Here is a 16,482-nt window from a genome sequence, read left to right as displayed (position 1 = left end):
AGTGTGCAGGAGGCACATGGGGAGCGTGCTGGAAGCGTGCTCCCACCTTGTCTGCCGCCGTCGGTGCGTGGCAGGCCGCAGTGCTGGGAGCGCTGCTCCCCGTGTGCTCAGAGCGGCCCACGGGGATGGATGTGTGTGCGATGGAGACAGCGTGGGGCATGGCAGGGAGCAGGGCGAGAAGGGAAAGAAAAGAAATCCCTGGCAATGCCGTGTCTCTGCTGCCCTGGCTGTGCCGACCCCAGGGTCAGTGTCCCAGGGGAGCTGCCACCAGCCAGCAGCCAGTGGTGCTGGAGGTGAGGACCAGGGCCAGGGTGGTGAGTGTTGGGCATTCCAATGAGTGCAGCCGCCCTGACCCTGCCCATGCCTCCTGGGAAGGCTCCAGCATTCTTGTGAAAATGCAGGACTCGGGATGCTGTGTCAGCAGGAGTGAAGGGACGATGCCTAGAATGAGCCCATGTCCCTGCTTCTGCTGGAAACGCTCCAGCTGTGGCATGTGCACTGCTGCAGGAACCCCATGGGTTTTTTACCTTTCTGAGCACTTGGCATTGTTGAGTGTTGTCTGCTCCAGACAATGTGAAGTAATTATAAAATAAAGTGCTTTCAAAAAAGGATATTCAATTTCTGAACTTCATGGTCATGTTTTTAAGCTGTGTATTGCAAGGACAAGTGCTGAAGCTTTTTGTTGTGTAGAAGACAGGGGAAACCCAGCAAAAATCCAGAAATTGAGCTTTTGAGGGAGGAACATACATTGTGTCAGGAAAGGCAACATCCCTGTATGAGCTGGCAGCATTGCCCCTGGCCTTCACTTTGGGCCTGGGTCTCCCCTTGCTTCTGCTTCTAAGATTCCCAGAGATGTGAGGGATTCATGGCTGTTTGAAGCCCTTTAACTAGGACCAGGATACAGGGTGTCCCAGTCTCATGGCTCCCCATGCGGGTGCACATGTCCAGTCCTATAGCAAGTGTCAAACATGGTGGCCTTGTGGTCCTGGCCGGTGCTCCTGGATGGTGATCCTGGCCAGATTAGCACTGGGTGGCTATCACAGCCCCCAAAGCAAACCTCTGGATGAGTTTCTTTGATTCAAATGGTTTTTTTTTTCAGGTACTTTGTTTACAATTCAGAAAAATCCTCCAGCCTGTTTACAGACCACTGATCTTTGTGGTACTGAATCTACTTGTTCTCCACTTCACTGGTCCCAGCAGCTGGAATGCCACAGATCCCAGAATCTCCTTTTATATACCGCATTCTATCCTGGCTCTGGGATGCCTGTGATGGCTGATGCCATGATTTCCCTTCCTCCATCCCCAGCAGATGAACATCATCAGCTTCCAGACTGTTTTTCCCCATCATGAAACTGCATTTGCAAACATCCTGAGAATCCTAACTTTTGGATGGGTGGGGAGGGCAGTCAGTAGTTATGACCTCAGCAATGACAGATGATGCCTGAGCCAGGCCCTGAGTTGGCAGGTGGCTCCAGCAGCTCCAGTGTGCACACTGGGCATCCCTGGCATGCTGACCATGTGTAACACTGACCATCCAAACAGCAATTGGATGTAGTGGAACTTGTTTGCTAATTAATGGCTGTCTTACGGATTCTGCTGCTCCCATGTTTTGTGTGATCCACAATATGTAAATGGCCCTTTGGAGCACTGGGCTCACTGGCAGATGCTGCACTTCATATCCCAAAAAGGAAGAGTCAAAACCCCCAGCATGCAATATGCTGGGCACAAGGATCCATCACAGTACATAATATTTCAGTCGTGGGTTCCTTGGATCCATTCCAGGCAGGAATTTCAAATTCATTAGCACTTCACCTGACCTCTCTCTGTTGCTAGAACAGGTGGGTAGTTATTCCCACGGCCTGCTGCTGGCTGGGTACCGCGCTGTGCCTGCCGCTCACCCAGGTGAGGGGCTCAGAACAGGGGTTGGGGTTACTCTGGCCATTCCCCGGCACCTCTCAGACCCTGCAGAGGTTTGTGGTGGGAGTCTGCCCTCTGGAAGTGCTGGCCAGAGGGCCTGTGTGTGCCCCAGGATGCACCAGGGGCTGTTGGGGCTGTCAGCCCCTGACAGGAGCAGGTGGCTCCTCTGGAAGCAGTGGAAATCCTCCAGTGGGTCTCACAGAGCCAAGTGTGGTGCTGGAGCTGGAGTGTGCCCCAGCTGCCCCTACATCCTGCCTGCATGTGGTCCCCTGTGAGCTCAGGGCTCCTCCTCTGTGCAGGGATGGCTGTTCTGCAGCTGCCAGGGCTGGGGCTGGCGGGTGCCTGCCATCCGCGCTGGAGGACAGCCGGTGCTGGGGTGGAGTGGAGGTCCGTGTTCCAGAGCTGGGCTGGAGGTGGCGTGAAGGCCAGAAGACACTTGGCAAGGGAGGGACTGTGGGAGTGTCACCCACTGTGTGGGCACATCCCACCTGAGAGTGGCCAGGGGAAGGTGGGCATGGGGTGACAGTGCTGGAGGGGTCCCTGTCCCCTTGAGCCCCAGTCCTGCCCAACCACTGTCAGACCTGCTCCATACCTGAGAAATGGGGGTAGGAAAAGACTTCCTCTGCTCAGGGACGGGAGCAGCAGTCTAGGGCCTCCAGTCAGTCACCTCCAGCCGATGGGGGAGCAGTGGAGGGGCTCCCAGCCCCTGGCAGTGTGCTGGGGCTTGTAGGTTCCTGGCTCTTTGGAGACACTGTTCCCACTCTGTGTGACCATAAGCAGTGCAGCCCAGAGCAACTCGAACTTAGGTTTTATAGACAGGTGAATGACTCAAAATGATCAAATGTAGCAACAGAATGGATGTAAAGAGTATATGTGAGAGGATTTTTTTGTGAATCACAGATGTCACGTGAAGAGCTTGACTACCCTTGTCCTATTGCAGGCGCTGAGCAGTAAATGGGCAGTGCTTACCTTCCCAGGAAGCTGGCATTTGTTTTATGTGTGAATGCAGCTTCCTTTCTGTTTTTCTATCTTTTAAGCAAGTAATAAGAATCACATATTGCTTTTGTTAGTCAAAAAGGTGTTTTCTGCAATGAGCTCTAAGCCATGCCAGAACTGCTATCTCTGCAGATTACCTGTGTGGGCGATGAGGTATGCTGGGGGAGGAGGGCACACATGTCCAGGCTCACTTTCAGCAGATGTGATTTTTGATGGCTCTCCTCCTGAGCCAGCAGGTCCTGCAGTTTGTGTTGTCATCTAGGATGTCTCAGTGGTGGAGCTCTGCCACAAGACTGCTGCACTGAGCACTCTGGGAAGAAACGCTCTGCGTTTTTTCAGCAAGGAGATGAAGTATTTATGCTACCCCTGCAGCAAGGGATGGTGCCCAGGCTGGGGAGGATGGGCTATCCCCATCCCTGCACAGCCTGGGGTACCAGCTTCCTCATGTAGATCCAGGTGTGGCTTTGCTGTTTCCATCAGTTGAGGCGTCCAGATGCCAAATCCTCACTGGTCTTTGTTGCGCTCAGGGCTGGTGGGTGCTCAGCACCAGAACCTCTCCATAAGGACCCCATGCTCTCAAAGCCTCAGTCCCTCCTCCTAATTCAGTATCACTGGCAGATGTATGTGGGGTGCACTCTTCTCCCTGCTCAGGTCACTGAGAGAGACACGGGAGGGGACTGTCCCTAAACCCAAGTCATGGGGACAGTGCTGGTGACTGGCCACTGGCTGGTCTTGCCCCATTTACTGCAGGCCTTTGAGCCTGGTGTTCACTGAGGGCATTGTGTCCAGCTCTGGCCATATGCTGGGCATTTGACCAGAGATACTGGCAGAGATAATATCCAAAACTCTCTTAACATCCAAAAAACCCACCTCTGCTGGTAGGTAACTTTATGGTAACCTTGTCATCCCAGCTGTTAAGTCGATTCATCTTGTAATGGCATTTCCAAACTCGTGAGCTTGCTGATTTGGATTCAAGCTTGTGTTAGTCTTGGGTAGCTCTAGCACTGGACTCGGCTGAATCCAGGCACATGACTTCAATCATAGCAATGAATCTAAATTGGCAGCACTAAGTTTGCAAATTTAAATGAATGTGGTGTCCCCAGCCAAGTCTGGCCAGCGACCCCTGCAGTGGCTGTGCTGCAGATGCCCTGATTGCAGTCTAGTTCTTACCAGGTGTACATGGAAGGAGCAAAGTCCCACCTGGAAAGGACAGGTGCTAGTCCCTGGCCATGAAGTGCACCTGCTGGGTTGGGAGGTGGCTGGTGGATGACACCAGTTGTGTTTGGAGGCTGCAGGAGGCAGTTTCCTCCACTGCTTGACATTGCCATTCCCCTCCAGGTCCTTATCACCTGCAGGGCCGCCCTGATTTGCAGTGCTGTCATGAAAGTGAGTCCATAGAACATACCTGAATACTGCCATGGCACTTTGCTTTCTGCCACAAGTCACGACAGCAAGAATGGTGATGGTTATACTGCTTATGGGAGCAGCTCCCAGCACTGCCCACAGTAGCAGACTCTGCTTTGGACCACAGTGGCAGTCTTTTATTTTTCCAGTGGGAACTCTGAAGTTGGAGTAGTCCTGAATACTTGCAGTCCGCAGAAGTATCAGGAAAAAGTACATTGATTGTGCTGAAAAGCAGGGTTTAAGGCTGGTATTTTCACTAATCTTTTTGTTGCCTCTGCTTGAACAGCACCACGGATTTGGTTTATGTTTTGGATGGACCAGACAACAGGAGCAATAATTGTTGTTCTAACATTAAATGTCTTTAAATATCAGTGACGATTCAAGACCACTGGTTCTGTCTAGCTGTGAAACCGTATTTTAGCAGAGCTTCATTAATGGATCTCTGGGATGGTAACGGGTCTGAGTAATCAGATCTGACCATGTAAAATTGTTCTGGTCCCAAAGGGAGCTGAGTGCCTCAGCTGCAGCATGGAGCCCCTCTGAGCACCACTGCTCACAGTGGCACAAGTTCCCTCCCAGACACGTGGGTGCTCCTGCACGCGACCATGCTCCCACCTGCTCCACAGAGGAGCATCCCCCAGCCCTCCCACCTGCCCGTGCCACGGAGCCTTGGCACAGCCACTGGTGGATGATCTCACTGAGCTGGAGTGGGCACTGCTGCTGTCGGCCCTGTTCCCACTTGTCACGAGGAGCTGGGCCTGGCAGTGGAAGTGATAAAGCTGATTGAACTGCTGGGCTTTCCGGGGGAGCCGGAAAACAGATCTGCTAAAATTAGCCCAAGATCCATTTTTATTTAGATCTTTGTTGTGGGGGCTTTTCTTGGACTTTGTGGGGGTTTTTTTTTGGGTTTTTTTTTTGGTTGTTTTTTTTTGTTTGTTTGTCTGGTTGGTTGGTTGGTTTTTTGGGTTTTTTTTTTTGTTTTGTTTTGTTTTGTTTGCATTTTTGGGGTTTGAATGACATAAAATTAGCTCCTTTTGAGTTTATTCTGAAAATAGCATTAAGAGCTTAAATGTTCAGTGGAGATGGCTGTAAACCCATTGACCTGCTGTGATTTCAACGCTGCTGAGAATTTCAGCTCAGCAAGTGAATCACACATGTACCACTCCCCATTTTCTATACCTGGATATTTGTCACTGTGGCCAACAGCCTGGGAGGTCAGGGGCTCTGCTGGGATGTGGAGGTGCGCTGGGCAGGAGGATGGGCCCGAAGGGTGGCAAGTGGCTTCTCAATCGCTTTGTCATTTGTATGTGAGTGTCAGGGTGGGCATATGTGCACCTGCAAACATCCAGATTCTCAGCTGTACTCCTGGCGGGCAGTACAGGCACTTTTGTGTCAGGATGGGGAACGAAGAACCAGGTAACATGGTGAGGGTGACCCGCTGCTACCTGAGCTTCAGTTCCATGGTTTAACCACAGACTGCCTGTCTTGGCTTTTTTCATTATGTCTGTCTTATCTCACAGATACTAACCGCTGTTTGCTCTGTCTTGCAGGCTCTTGAATCTGTTCTACAATGGAAAAACTGCTTTTGTTTCTGCTGTTGATTGGCGTAGCGGTGCGAGCTCAGATCTGCCCCAAGCGCTGTGTCTGTCAGATCTTGTCTCCGAACCTCGCCACCCTCTGTGCCAAGAAAGGGCTCTTGTTTGTTCCTCCCAACATTGACAGGAGGACCGTGGAGCTGCGGCTGGCAGACAACTTTGTTACAAACATTAAAAGGAAAGACTTTGCCAACATGACCAGCCTGGTGGACCTGACGCTGTCCCGGAATACAATCAGTTTTATCACACCTCATGCATTTGCCGACCTGCGCAATTTGCGGGCTCTGCATTTGAACAGCAACCGATTGACTAAAATCACTAATGACATGTTCAGTGGGCTCTCCAATCTCCACCACTTGATACTGAACAATAATCAGCTGACCTTAATTTCTTCCACAGCTTTTGATGATGTTTTAGCTCTGGAGGAATTGGATTTGTCTTACAACAATCTGGAAACCATCCCTTGGGATGCCGTGGAGAAAATGGTCAGTTTGCACACTCTCAGTCTTGACCACAACATGATTGACCATATTCCTAAGGGGACCTTCTCCCACCTCCACAAGATGACCAGGCTGGACGTCACATCCAACAAACTGCAGAAGCTACCACCTGATCCGCTCTTCCAGCGTGCTCAGGTGCTGGCAACCTCAGGAATTATCAGCCCCTCAACATTTGCGCTGAGCTTTGGTGGGAACCCCTTGCATTGCAACTGTGAGCTTTTGTGGCTGAGGCGCCTTTCCAGGGAGGATGACCTGGAGACCTGTGCCTCTCCTACACTCCTGTCTGGCCGGTACTTCTGGTCGATCCCTGAGGAGGAGTTCCTCTGCGAGCCCCCGCTCATCACCCGGCACACCCACGAGCTGCGGGTGCTGGAGGGGCAGCGGGCAGCCCTGCGCTGCAAGGCCCGGGGTGACCCTGAGCCAGCAATCCATTGGATTTCACCTGAGGGCAAACTGATTTCCAACGCGACCAGGTCCACGGTGTACGACAACGGGACGCTCGACATCCTTATCACGACGGTGAAGGACACGGGCTCCTTCACCTGCATTGCTTCCAACCCAGCAGGGGAGGCCACACAGACAGTGGACCTGCACATCATCAAACTCCCCCACTTGCTGAACAGCACAAACCACATCCACGAGCCTGACCCAGGCTCCTCGGATATCTCCACATCCACCAAGTCGGGCTCCAATGCGAGCAGTAGCAATGGGGATACTAAAGTCAGCCAGGATAAGAAGGTGGTTGTTGCAGAAGCGACATCTTCCACGGCTCTGCTGAAATTCAATTTTCAGAGGAATATACCTGGGATACGTATGTTTCAGATCCAGTACAATGGTACTTACGATGACTCGCTTGTTTACAGGTAAGGCAGCCCCAGCCTGCCCATGTGGGACCGTGCTGGGTGCTTGGTGCGGGCGTGTGGCCCCTGGCCTGGGCAGCCCCTCTGCCGGAGTTCCTGTGCCATGCTGTGCCAGCCGAGCGGAGCCCGGCCCCAGCAGCTCATGGTGCGAGCCTCAGGAAGGACTTGTGCCATTTCTGCTCACAAATGGGAAAATTATAACTTAATTAACTAATTATTACTTAGAACAGTATTATTTTTAGATAATCCAACTGGACCTCTAATCCTCTGAACTGATCTGAGAAAGGTTGTGAAAGTAGATGGATTAAATGGATCCTAATGTGCTCAACTTTATGGAAGCACAGGGAAGACAGTGTCTGTGACCATGTTTCCTCACAGCACTGTCAGGTGGTGCCTGTGCTGTGAAGTGCTCTGTGCTGCCTGGTGTAGCTGTTGCACGCTTCAGCACCGGCTTTGCTTTGTCATCTCTTCTGTGAATTCCTTCATCCATTACTAGGACAAGGGGTGCTGGCTTTAAACTGAAAAAGGGCAGATGTAGATCAGATAACTGAAAAAAATTCTTCCCTATGAGGACAGTGAGACCCTGGCACAGGTTCCTCAGAGAAGTTGTGGGTACCCTATCCATGAAGTGTCCAAGGCCAGGCTGGACAGGGCTTGGAGCAACCTTGTCTAATGAAGGGTGTTCCTGTCTACGGCAGGAGGGTGGACTCAATGGTTTTTAAATGTTGCTTCCAACCCAAGGCATTCTGTGATCCTGTGATTCCATATTTTTGATGTGGCTGTTCTAATGGGGGGTCCTGCCATGCTGAGCCATGCCAGGGGGCTTGGCAGTGACTGCTGCTACATCAAAGGCCAGGCAGGAGCTGCTGGGGGGATGGAGATCGGCCCACTGGGGGCTGCGGCAGAAGTAGGACGGACAAGCCGTGGTGGTGCCCAGCATGGCCTGGGCTGCCCCACAGGGTGGGAAGGTGCCGGTGTGTCTGCCAGGTTCATTTATACTGGTTTCCTTCTCCCCCAGAATGATACCTCCCACGAGCAAAACCTTCCTGGTCAACAACCTGGCTGCGGGGACGATGTATGACCTGTGCGTGCTGGCCATCTACGATGATGGCATCACCTCGCTGACGGCCACCAGAGTCGTGGGCTGCACACAGTTCACCACCGAGCAGGATTACGTGCGCTGCCACTTCATGCAGTCCCAGTTCCTGGGTGGGACCATGATTATCATCATTGGTGGGATCATTGTGGCATCTGTTCTCGTGTTCATCATCATCCTCATGATCCGCTACAAGGTGTGTAACAACAACGGGCAGCAAAAGGCCACCAAGGTCAGCAATGTGTACTCGCAGACGAACGGGGCTCAGATGCAGGGCTGCAGTGGGGTGCTGTCCCAGTCCATGTCCAAGCAGGCTCTCGGGCACGAGGAGGGCATCCAGTGCTGCAAGGCTGCCGGCGATGGTGTGACGCAGTCACCGGACACCGGCTCCAGCCAGGACTCAGCCACCACTACCTCCGCTTTGCCTCCCGCCTGGACTTCCAGCACCTCCCTCTCGCAGAAGCAGAAGCGAAAGTCGGGGCCAAAGCCCGGCAGCGATCTGCAGGGCGAGGCTGGCGGCAGCGCCGAGCCCCAGAACTCGAACAGAAATAACTCCACGGCCCTGCAGTTAGCAAGCCGCCCCCCAGACGCGGCCCCCGCGGCCCACACGTACAAAAGAGCACAATCAAAGCCAAGTAAGTTCCTCACTCTGCCGGCGGACGCGTCCCGAGCCAAGCGCCGGCGCTCGCTGGGCGGTGAGCTGCTGGAGCCCCGCGGCTCCGGCGGACTGCGCTCCAAGCGGAGCATGTCCATGAACGGGATGCTGGTCCAGGCAGACTGCGCCAGTGCCGATAGCGGAAAAGCAACTTTCTCCAGTTCTGAGTGGATATTGGAAAGCACTGTGTGACCTGCTTTTTTTTTCTTTTTTCTTTTTTTTTTTTTTTTTTAATTTTTTGTTTTAACTAAAAACAAAACACCAAACATTGTGTGAAACTCCCTTTCCCAGGGAATTGGATTTGGATGTCCACTGCTGTCTCGCTGATTAATGGCTTGTTCATGCGGGGTTCTGTATAAGCCACCCAGTGCACACGGGGGGGTTATTTAGTTTTCGTTTGGTTTTATTTAATATCAAAACCGAAGGCAACATTCAGAGATTTAAAAAAAAAAAAAAAAAGGAAAAAAAGATTAAGGGGCGAAAAAAAGCACGAAACAGCACCAGTGCCTTCCCTGCTCTAGGACTGGCTTCCTGGTTCTGCGGTAGCAGAAAACAAAAGAGAGAGTTTTCACAGAAAAAGCCTTTTATAAAGGAAATGCAATTTCCTCCAAGCTAACAAATAATCACTTCTGGATCAATTAGTAAAATGATATTTTTTAAACCGGTCAGACTGTATATTTCTTTTTCGTGACAATGGTGTTGCCTTTGTTTTTAGGCAGATGCTGTACAGGAGCAACAACGCGGTGTTGTTATGTTGTGTAAAATAAAATATTCACTCGGTACGCCAGCCAGCCTCGCGGTGACTGCCCTGCCGGAGCCGGGCCGGGGCCCCGGTGCTCCACAGCTCCTGCCGTGGGGCCGGGAGGAGGATGAGGAGCGGGGTCCATTCCCTTGTGCTGGGTCTGGCTGGCCGGGGCTGGGCGCTGCTGAAGCAGTGGGATCGCACACCGCTTCTCCCTGGAAAGGTGCCTGACCCACGGTCCCAGAGCAGCCACAGCCCGGGGTGCAGGCACCACTCCTGCAGCCCCTGGGGAGGGAGCGGGGCTGGGGGCTCGGGGTGCAGGGCAGGGCTGAGCAGGGCGGTGAGCGGGGCTGGCAGGCCAGGTGGGCAGCAGGGCTGCAGCCGGCAGGGACGCGGCCGTTCGGCACCTCGGTGGCTGGTCGGGTGATGATGGCCATCTCCCGCTGTCCTGGACTTCTGGGACGTATTTCCTCTGAACTTTATGGTTTGATCCAGTTCTTTTCAGTCCCTGAGTGTGTTGAAGGGCCTGGGAGATGATGGTCTCTCCTTTAAGCTGCTCTTAATTGCGGTGCCTGTGGGATAGAGTGATTTTGGGCCACTCTGTAGGGACAGAACCCCACAGCAGCAGGGGACAGTGGGTGCAAATTTTGTTGTGGGGATGGCAGCTGCTCTGCTCACTGTAAAGTGAGTTAATATTAATTAAACTCATGTGGTCATCATATTCAAATTAGAGACCGCTTAACGCTGAATATTTGAGCATTGTGCATTCTCAGATGCCAAATAATGGGTTCAAGATGGGCTTTGTGGCCATAAAAGTGAGAGAATAGTTAAATTTTATACCCTGTATGTTTGTTCCTGGGGGCACCATAACTAAGGCAGGTGCCTGAGGCCAGCCTGGCTCCAGCCAGGGCAGCAGGAGGCCCCAGGGCAGCTGTGGGGGAACTTCTCAGAGTGGGAACAGCCCCTGGCACCCCGTCTCTACCGCTGGGACTCTGCAGCACAGGGCTGGTGCTCTTGGCCATTGTGGGTTGCTGTGGGTGATTTTATTGCCTGCTTGGAGGAACAAAGTCAATGACAGTGGTGTAAAGGTCCTAAAAGGAAGAGGCTGCTTCTTTTTTAGAAACGCTTCTTGCTTCCCACAGGAAATGCAGAGACCAAATATGAAAGCCTCAAAATGAGAAAACCTGCTTCCTGCTGGAAAAATTTAAAAAAAGTACAATAAATCCCTCCTTGGATTGCTCTGGCAACCCATGAGCACTGCACAAACAGAAGGGAGGTATTGAATAACATGCTGTCAAGGACAGGGGAGGTCTGCCCAGGGTCTGGCAGTCTGATGACAAGGGCTGTGCCCAGTGTGGGTCAAATGTGAAGGTCTGAGCCCCAGTGAGGGACTGTGCTGGCAGAGGCACCTTCCCCACCACGCTGGGGTAGAGGGAGATTGTCAGAGGTTTGCTGTGGAATGGTTGGGTTTAATCGTGCATTTTGAAAACGTCAAATGAAAATGCTTTTATATGTTGTCTAAAACTGGACCTAAATCTGTGTGATGTTTTGTGAAAGTGCTAAAATACTAATGGTGTCTTGTGGTTTAAGGAAATTTATTTTTATATTTTTAATTTTTCACTCAAAGGAATAATTTTCTAAGCACCGCAGCTGATGTTGTGTCCATGGTGCCTCTGTGTTAAGCAGTGTACAGGGACCATATGACCCTGTGTTTGGTTTGATTCTCTGTTGACAGTGCAAGAAAGGGGATCTGGGGGTTCCTCTTGTGCCTGCTTCTCTCCCTGGCTGAGAGGATCATCCCTTGGGAATGCCCTGGGCATGGAATCATCTGTTCCCACTGGCATAACTCTGCAGTGGGACATTTAGTTTTATTCAGGCTTGTTTCAAAGTTTGGGAAGCCTCATGGAGGAGGAAATTCTCTGTCCTTTCTGTTCTGCAAAAACCATAGGTTGCCAACTGTGTGAGACAGAAAAAGTGCTAAGATGCTCCTGGGTCAGACTAGGTTCAAGGTTATTTCCCCCAGACTGGATAGCTCCTCCCCGTAGGAGGTGATGGGATGGGGGGTGTGATGTGCTGTGGCCCCAGCATCACCCCCAGCTGCAGAGGGCTCTGCAGGGACATGAGCCCAGGGTGCCTCCCTGCCCCTCAGGCATCTCCTGCCTGCAGGTGGGCTCAGTGTGCTCCTGCTCTGCCACAGATTATCTGAGATATGAGCCCTGAGAGGGTCTCTGTTCACAGGCACTGCTGGATGAGAAACTGCTTCAGAAAGTTCTCAGCTCTTGCTGCAATGTCTGGAACACACGGTGTGCCCAGGCCTTCTCTGGAGGTGGGGCTCTGTGCGGGGCTGGTGTGGCTGTGCCTGGACAGAGGAGGGTCTGGCTGTCACAGGGGCACAGACCCCATGGAATGGTCTGTCCAGGGTGTTGTGTTTTGTCTCTCGTGTCTGCTGCCTTCCCGCTGTGTCCAGGCTCGTCCTTACCGTGAATTCACGGTGCTGCTTCGCTCTGCTGCCGGCGTGGCTTCATTTCTGCAGCACATCCCCAAGCGTTCACCAGCCCTCCCCTTGTGCCCACGTGCCACGTCTGCAGCCATGGCACGGCCACGTGCCCTGTGCATGGGAGAGGGGACACAGCTCCTGGGCACCCTCTGCCCTGGCTGGGGCACGCTGCCTGCCGGGGAGCTCCTGCAGAGGCACTGGCACGAGCTGCGCTCAGCCCTGCTGGCAGAGGAGCTGCTGGGGGCTTGGTGTCAGCAGCGTGGGGATGCTCCTGCCTCCTGGGGACCATGGCAGCCCTGCTGGGCATTGCCCTGGGAGCATCCCAGACCAGTGGAGTGACACGGAACCGTGGTGGGTGGACAGTCCTGTGCAGCTGTGTGTGCTCGAGAAGGTGCAGTAGGGCCCTTTGTGTGCCATGGCAAGACTGCCTGAAGCCATGGTGGGCACCCAGCACAGAGAGGGGGCACGCTGCTTCCTTGGGAATGCCTTCAAACCAGGAGTAATGGCTACAGCTGCTACCAGGATCACTTCTCTTCCCATCAGCCAAGGGGAAGCAGAGCCCCAGTGACGCTGGAGCTTTGGTGGTACTGGAACCCGAGCGCTGCCACTGGCAGAATGGTCACAGCTGGCAGCGCTGTGATTGCTCAGGAACATTCACCTCCCTGTTCCATGCTGCTGCTGCCCACTCAGGGTGCACCATCGCTGCCCAAAAGCTGCACTAACAGCAGCCACCCAGTTGCCCAGTGCCTTCTCCTGGCAATAATTTTAATGTTGGTCAGAGTTCTGACTTAAAAACAGCAAACTGTGGCCGGTCCATAGGGTCCTGCTTGCAAATAACATGGTTCTCCCATTTCTCCTTTGCAAACGTGTCCCTGTGTGCCTGGCTGTGTGTTGGGCCTGGGGCAGAGCCTGTGCTGCCAGACCACGCTGTGCTGGGGTCGTCACCCACCGTGGCCCCTCAGCCCAGCTGGGGCTCCCCGCAGGCCAAGCACCAAATCCTCAGCCACTGGTTCTGTGGTGCTGCACCCCCTGTGCCTGTGGAATTGTCCCTGGGGACATCAGGCACAGCAGAGGGGTCTGGCTGGTGCCAGCCCACCTGCTTAGCAGCAGCTTCTCCACCCTTCCCTGCCGGCTGCGGGCAGGCACACGTGGAGTGCAAGGAAAAGCAGCTGTGAATAGGAACCCCTGTGTCCTGTCTGTGACATGTGTGCCAAGGCCTGGAGAGGGGCTGAGGTCTGGCACAGTGGCACAGACCCCAGGGAACAGGCCTGTGTCGGGTGTGGTGCCCGGGACAGCACCCACACCCTGCCAGCCCAGTAAAAGGTGAATCCTACTGCGTTTGTTGACTGTGGACTTCTAATGCAATGATTCATTCACAGGAGCCAGTGTGAGGGCTCCTGCTGGAGAGAAAGGGAAGCTTGGCTTGGAAGGAAGGAAACTTGAAAGGGGAAGAGCAAATGTGGCACATGGCTGGCTGCAGACCCCACATGAGGGACTGTGTTTGTATTAAAATGAACAGAGTAAGCTCCAGGTTTTGTGGTGCTGTGTCACCTCAGGTCGTTACAAGAGCTGCACTTTAGAGGCATCTGGGTCAGGAATCTGCAAAGTGAGCCCAGGCTGGTGTGCCTGGCTTGGTGTGAGCTGGTTTACCTCCTACACGGCCAGGATGCTGCTCTGGAAGCACCCACAGTGCTGTGTGCAAGCTGTGCCATCTCCTCTGCAGGGGAAATTCCCACTTGGAGAGGGAATGAGGAGAACCAGGCAGGGTTGGAGCCCAGCCCCCTCTGGGGACACACAGGGACCCCCACCTGGCCTAAGCCTGGGGTCCCCGTGGCCAGTCTGTAGTCTGGGGGCTGTAACCCACGGCAAAGATGAGTTTAAAGTGGTGCCTGATTGGTATTTAAGTATGGCAGTGGCACATCTGCACTCCCCGGGGTGACTGGGGCTGTGCTGGGTGGCAGGTGAGGCCGCTGCTCGGGGACCGGGTGAGGCAGTGGAACATCTGCCCCATGGCTGTCTCTGTGCCGTGGGGTTGATGTGGGGCAGGACTGTGACACGTGGCACATCCTCATTGCAATGAGCTTTCCTCGTGCATGCAAACCTCAGGAAGGTGAGTGCTGTGTCTGTGCCCGCCCGTTGGTCTGCTCTGTGTCCCCAGCTCTGCGTGAACCCCTGGCAGTGCGTGGCATTGGAGTCCCTGCCGTGGGCAAAGGCTTGGCCTGTGCAAGGGCAGAAGCAAATCTAGAAAATGGAGAAATTTCTGGTTCTGGAACAATGAGCTTTTCTGGTTCTGTTGGGGGTTTGGGGTTTGTTAGTTAGATTTTCCCTGAAGCATCAGCAGCAGCAGCAGCAGCAGCAGTGCTGTGCCTGCAGTCCCTGATGGTGACAAGACTTGTGGCAGCGGTGTGGGTGGGGACATTGGATACTGTTAGCCCAGTCTCCCGTTAGCCCAGTCTCCTGTCAGCTGCCCTGCTCTGCTGCCCCAGCCCCTGCAGTGCACATGGCACCAAGACAGAGGGTGCCAGGGCCGAGGGCAGGGGCTGCTGCCGTGTCCTGCCTGGGCTGGCTCTGTGGCAGCTCCTGGGACCCTTGTTGCTGTGCCCAGCTGGCTGTGCAGCAGTTCTGGGACCATCCATGGGTGCCATGGCCAGGCTGGCCCCGTGGCAGCTCCTGGGGCTCTTGGTGTGGTCCCACACCAGCGTGGCTTTGGCCAAGGGGAAGGGCTGATGCTGCTCCTCATCCCCTCACTGTCTCTGTTCTGTCTCTTTGCGCAGAAGCCGGGGCCTCTCTGCAGGACACCAGCCCTTCTGCACTCCCTGAAAACGTTGCCACCGATGTTCTTACTCGGCAGAAAACAATACGGTTCCAACTCTCCGAGGACTGACGTGTCACCGCACTCACCCCACCGAAACCTTTACTTGAAGCTGCAGCCGAGGCCACCTGGCCGTCAAGGTCGGCTGCCTTGATAAACTGTCTTCCCCCCTCACAGCTTTCCCATCTCCCATCTGCCACTTAAAGTCTCAAATACCTGTTTTTTCTGGTGTCCAAGGTTTTTATAACTAAAAATTATGATGAAAAATCTGGTGGCAACAACTGCAGTCCCAGGTCATGTTCCATGTGGCCAGTGGTGAGGTCACGAGCTGTAAACATGGTAGCTTCAATCACCTGAACAAATAAATGTTTTACTACAATGGCATGGGCATGTTGGTTGATCCAGGGGTTTGTGCTTGGCAGGTTGGTTGATCCAGAGAGGCCTTGTGCTGCCTGGGGTCTGTGCCCACGGAGGGACCCCGTGCTGCCTGGGGTCCATGTGCTCAGCCAAGCTGTGTGAGGTCAGGCTGGGCACTGCCCAACAATGGTGGGTGATTCCTGTGTCTCAGTGGGAGCAGTGAGCTGTCCCTGGCTGCAGCCCCAGCTCGTGGCCACTGGTGCCATTGGCCCGGGGTGACCAGCTGGGTGAGGCAGCTGTGCCACCAGGGAGCTGCTCAGCTTTGTCCCTTGGTGCTGTGCAGCAGCACAGCCTTTGGGCAGAGGGAGCCCCATCTGCCTGTGGGGGAAAGCCCTGGGGCACTGGGGCCCACAGAACCTCACAGGGCCCCCTCCCTGTGCCAGGAGGGCAGCCTGGGATGTAGTGGGTGACAGCACTGCAGGCTGCTCCAGCACCGTGTGCCAGGAGTGCCATGGGACAGGCGAAGCTGACCACAGTGTGCCAGGAGCTCTGGAGCCAGTCCTAACAGGACAGCCTAGGCTGGGGGGATTGCTGGGGACTGGCCTGGGACTCTCTCGTGCTGCCCCAGTCCCTTGGCTCACACAGCCTTGCCCTGTTCCTCTAACAAGACCGAAGGAGTTTTATGGATTTTTTTTTCTTTTCTCCCTTGTCAGCATTCCATCTTGCTCATAGATACAATTAGAGCTTCCTCAGAACCACGGTGAATGCTTAACATAACTTCAGGAGAACAGATCACAGCTCTGGTGTGCCTTGTCACCAGGACTGGGGCTGCCCAGGTGGGGCTCTGCTGGGGCTGTCACTCCTTGTGCAGGCTGGTCCCACTGCTGGCCCTGTTCTGCTGTGCTGATGATGGACCTCAGCTGGGGAAGCTGGCTAAGTGACCTGCCTGTGGCTTGTCTGTGCTGGCAGAGACATCAACATCTCCCAGGATACAGTCCCAGCAGTCCATGGAGGAGAGGCTAAGCTGATCCAGGAGTCTCACCCATCAGAT

At 54.0% G+C, this 16,482-nt stretch overlaps 1 protein-coding gene across 4 annotated transcripts in view; it reads left to right on the top strand.

The window, feature by feature from the left end:
* LRFN5 (leucine rich repeat and fibronectin type III domain containing 5) overlaps positions 1–15,354 on the top strand; it is a 41,706-nt gene extending 26,352 nt beyond the window's left edge. For 3 of the 4 annotated variants that reach the window (XM_088057707.1, XM_088057708.1, XM_088057709.1), the window contains exons 2-3: positions 5,868–7,275; positions 8,291–9,691. In XM_088057707.1, coding sequence (XP_087913833.1) covers positions 5,888–7,275; positions 8,291–9,215 — 2,313 coding nt within the window. In that variant the 5' untranslated portion in view covers positions 5,868–5,887 and the 3' untranslated portion in view covers positions 9,216–9,691. Of the gene's footprint in view, positions 1–5,867; positions 7,276–8,290; positions 9,692–15,036 lie in introns of those variants that run through there. The other variant, XM_088057710.1, reaches the window with a different exon arrangement.
* Positions 15,355–16,482: the final 1,128 nt, after the last annotated feature.

This window comes from Pseudopodoces humilis, chromosome 7 (assembly GCF_049639895.1).
Source record: "Pseudopodoces humilis isolate 2021_Gansu_Grassland_sample_001 chromosome 7, ASM4963989v1, whole genome shotgun sequence".
Taxonomy (NCBI): Eukaryota; Metazoa; Chordata; class Aves; order Passeriformes; family Paridae; genus Pseudopodoces; species Pseudopodoces humilis.
The sequence above is the reverse complement of the archived record's forward strand: the minus strand, read 5'-3'. Positions and strand labels throughout refer to the sequence as shown.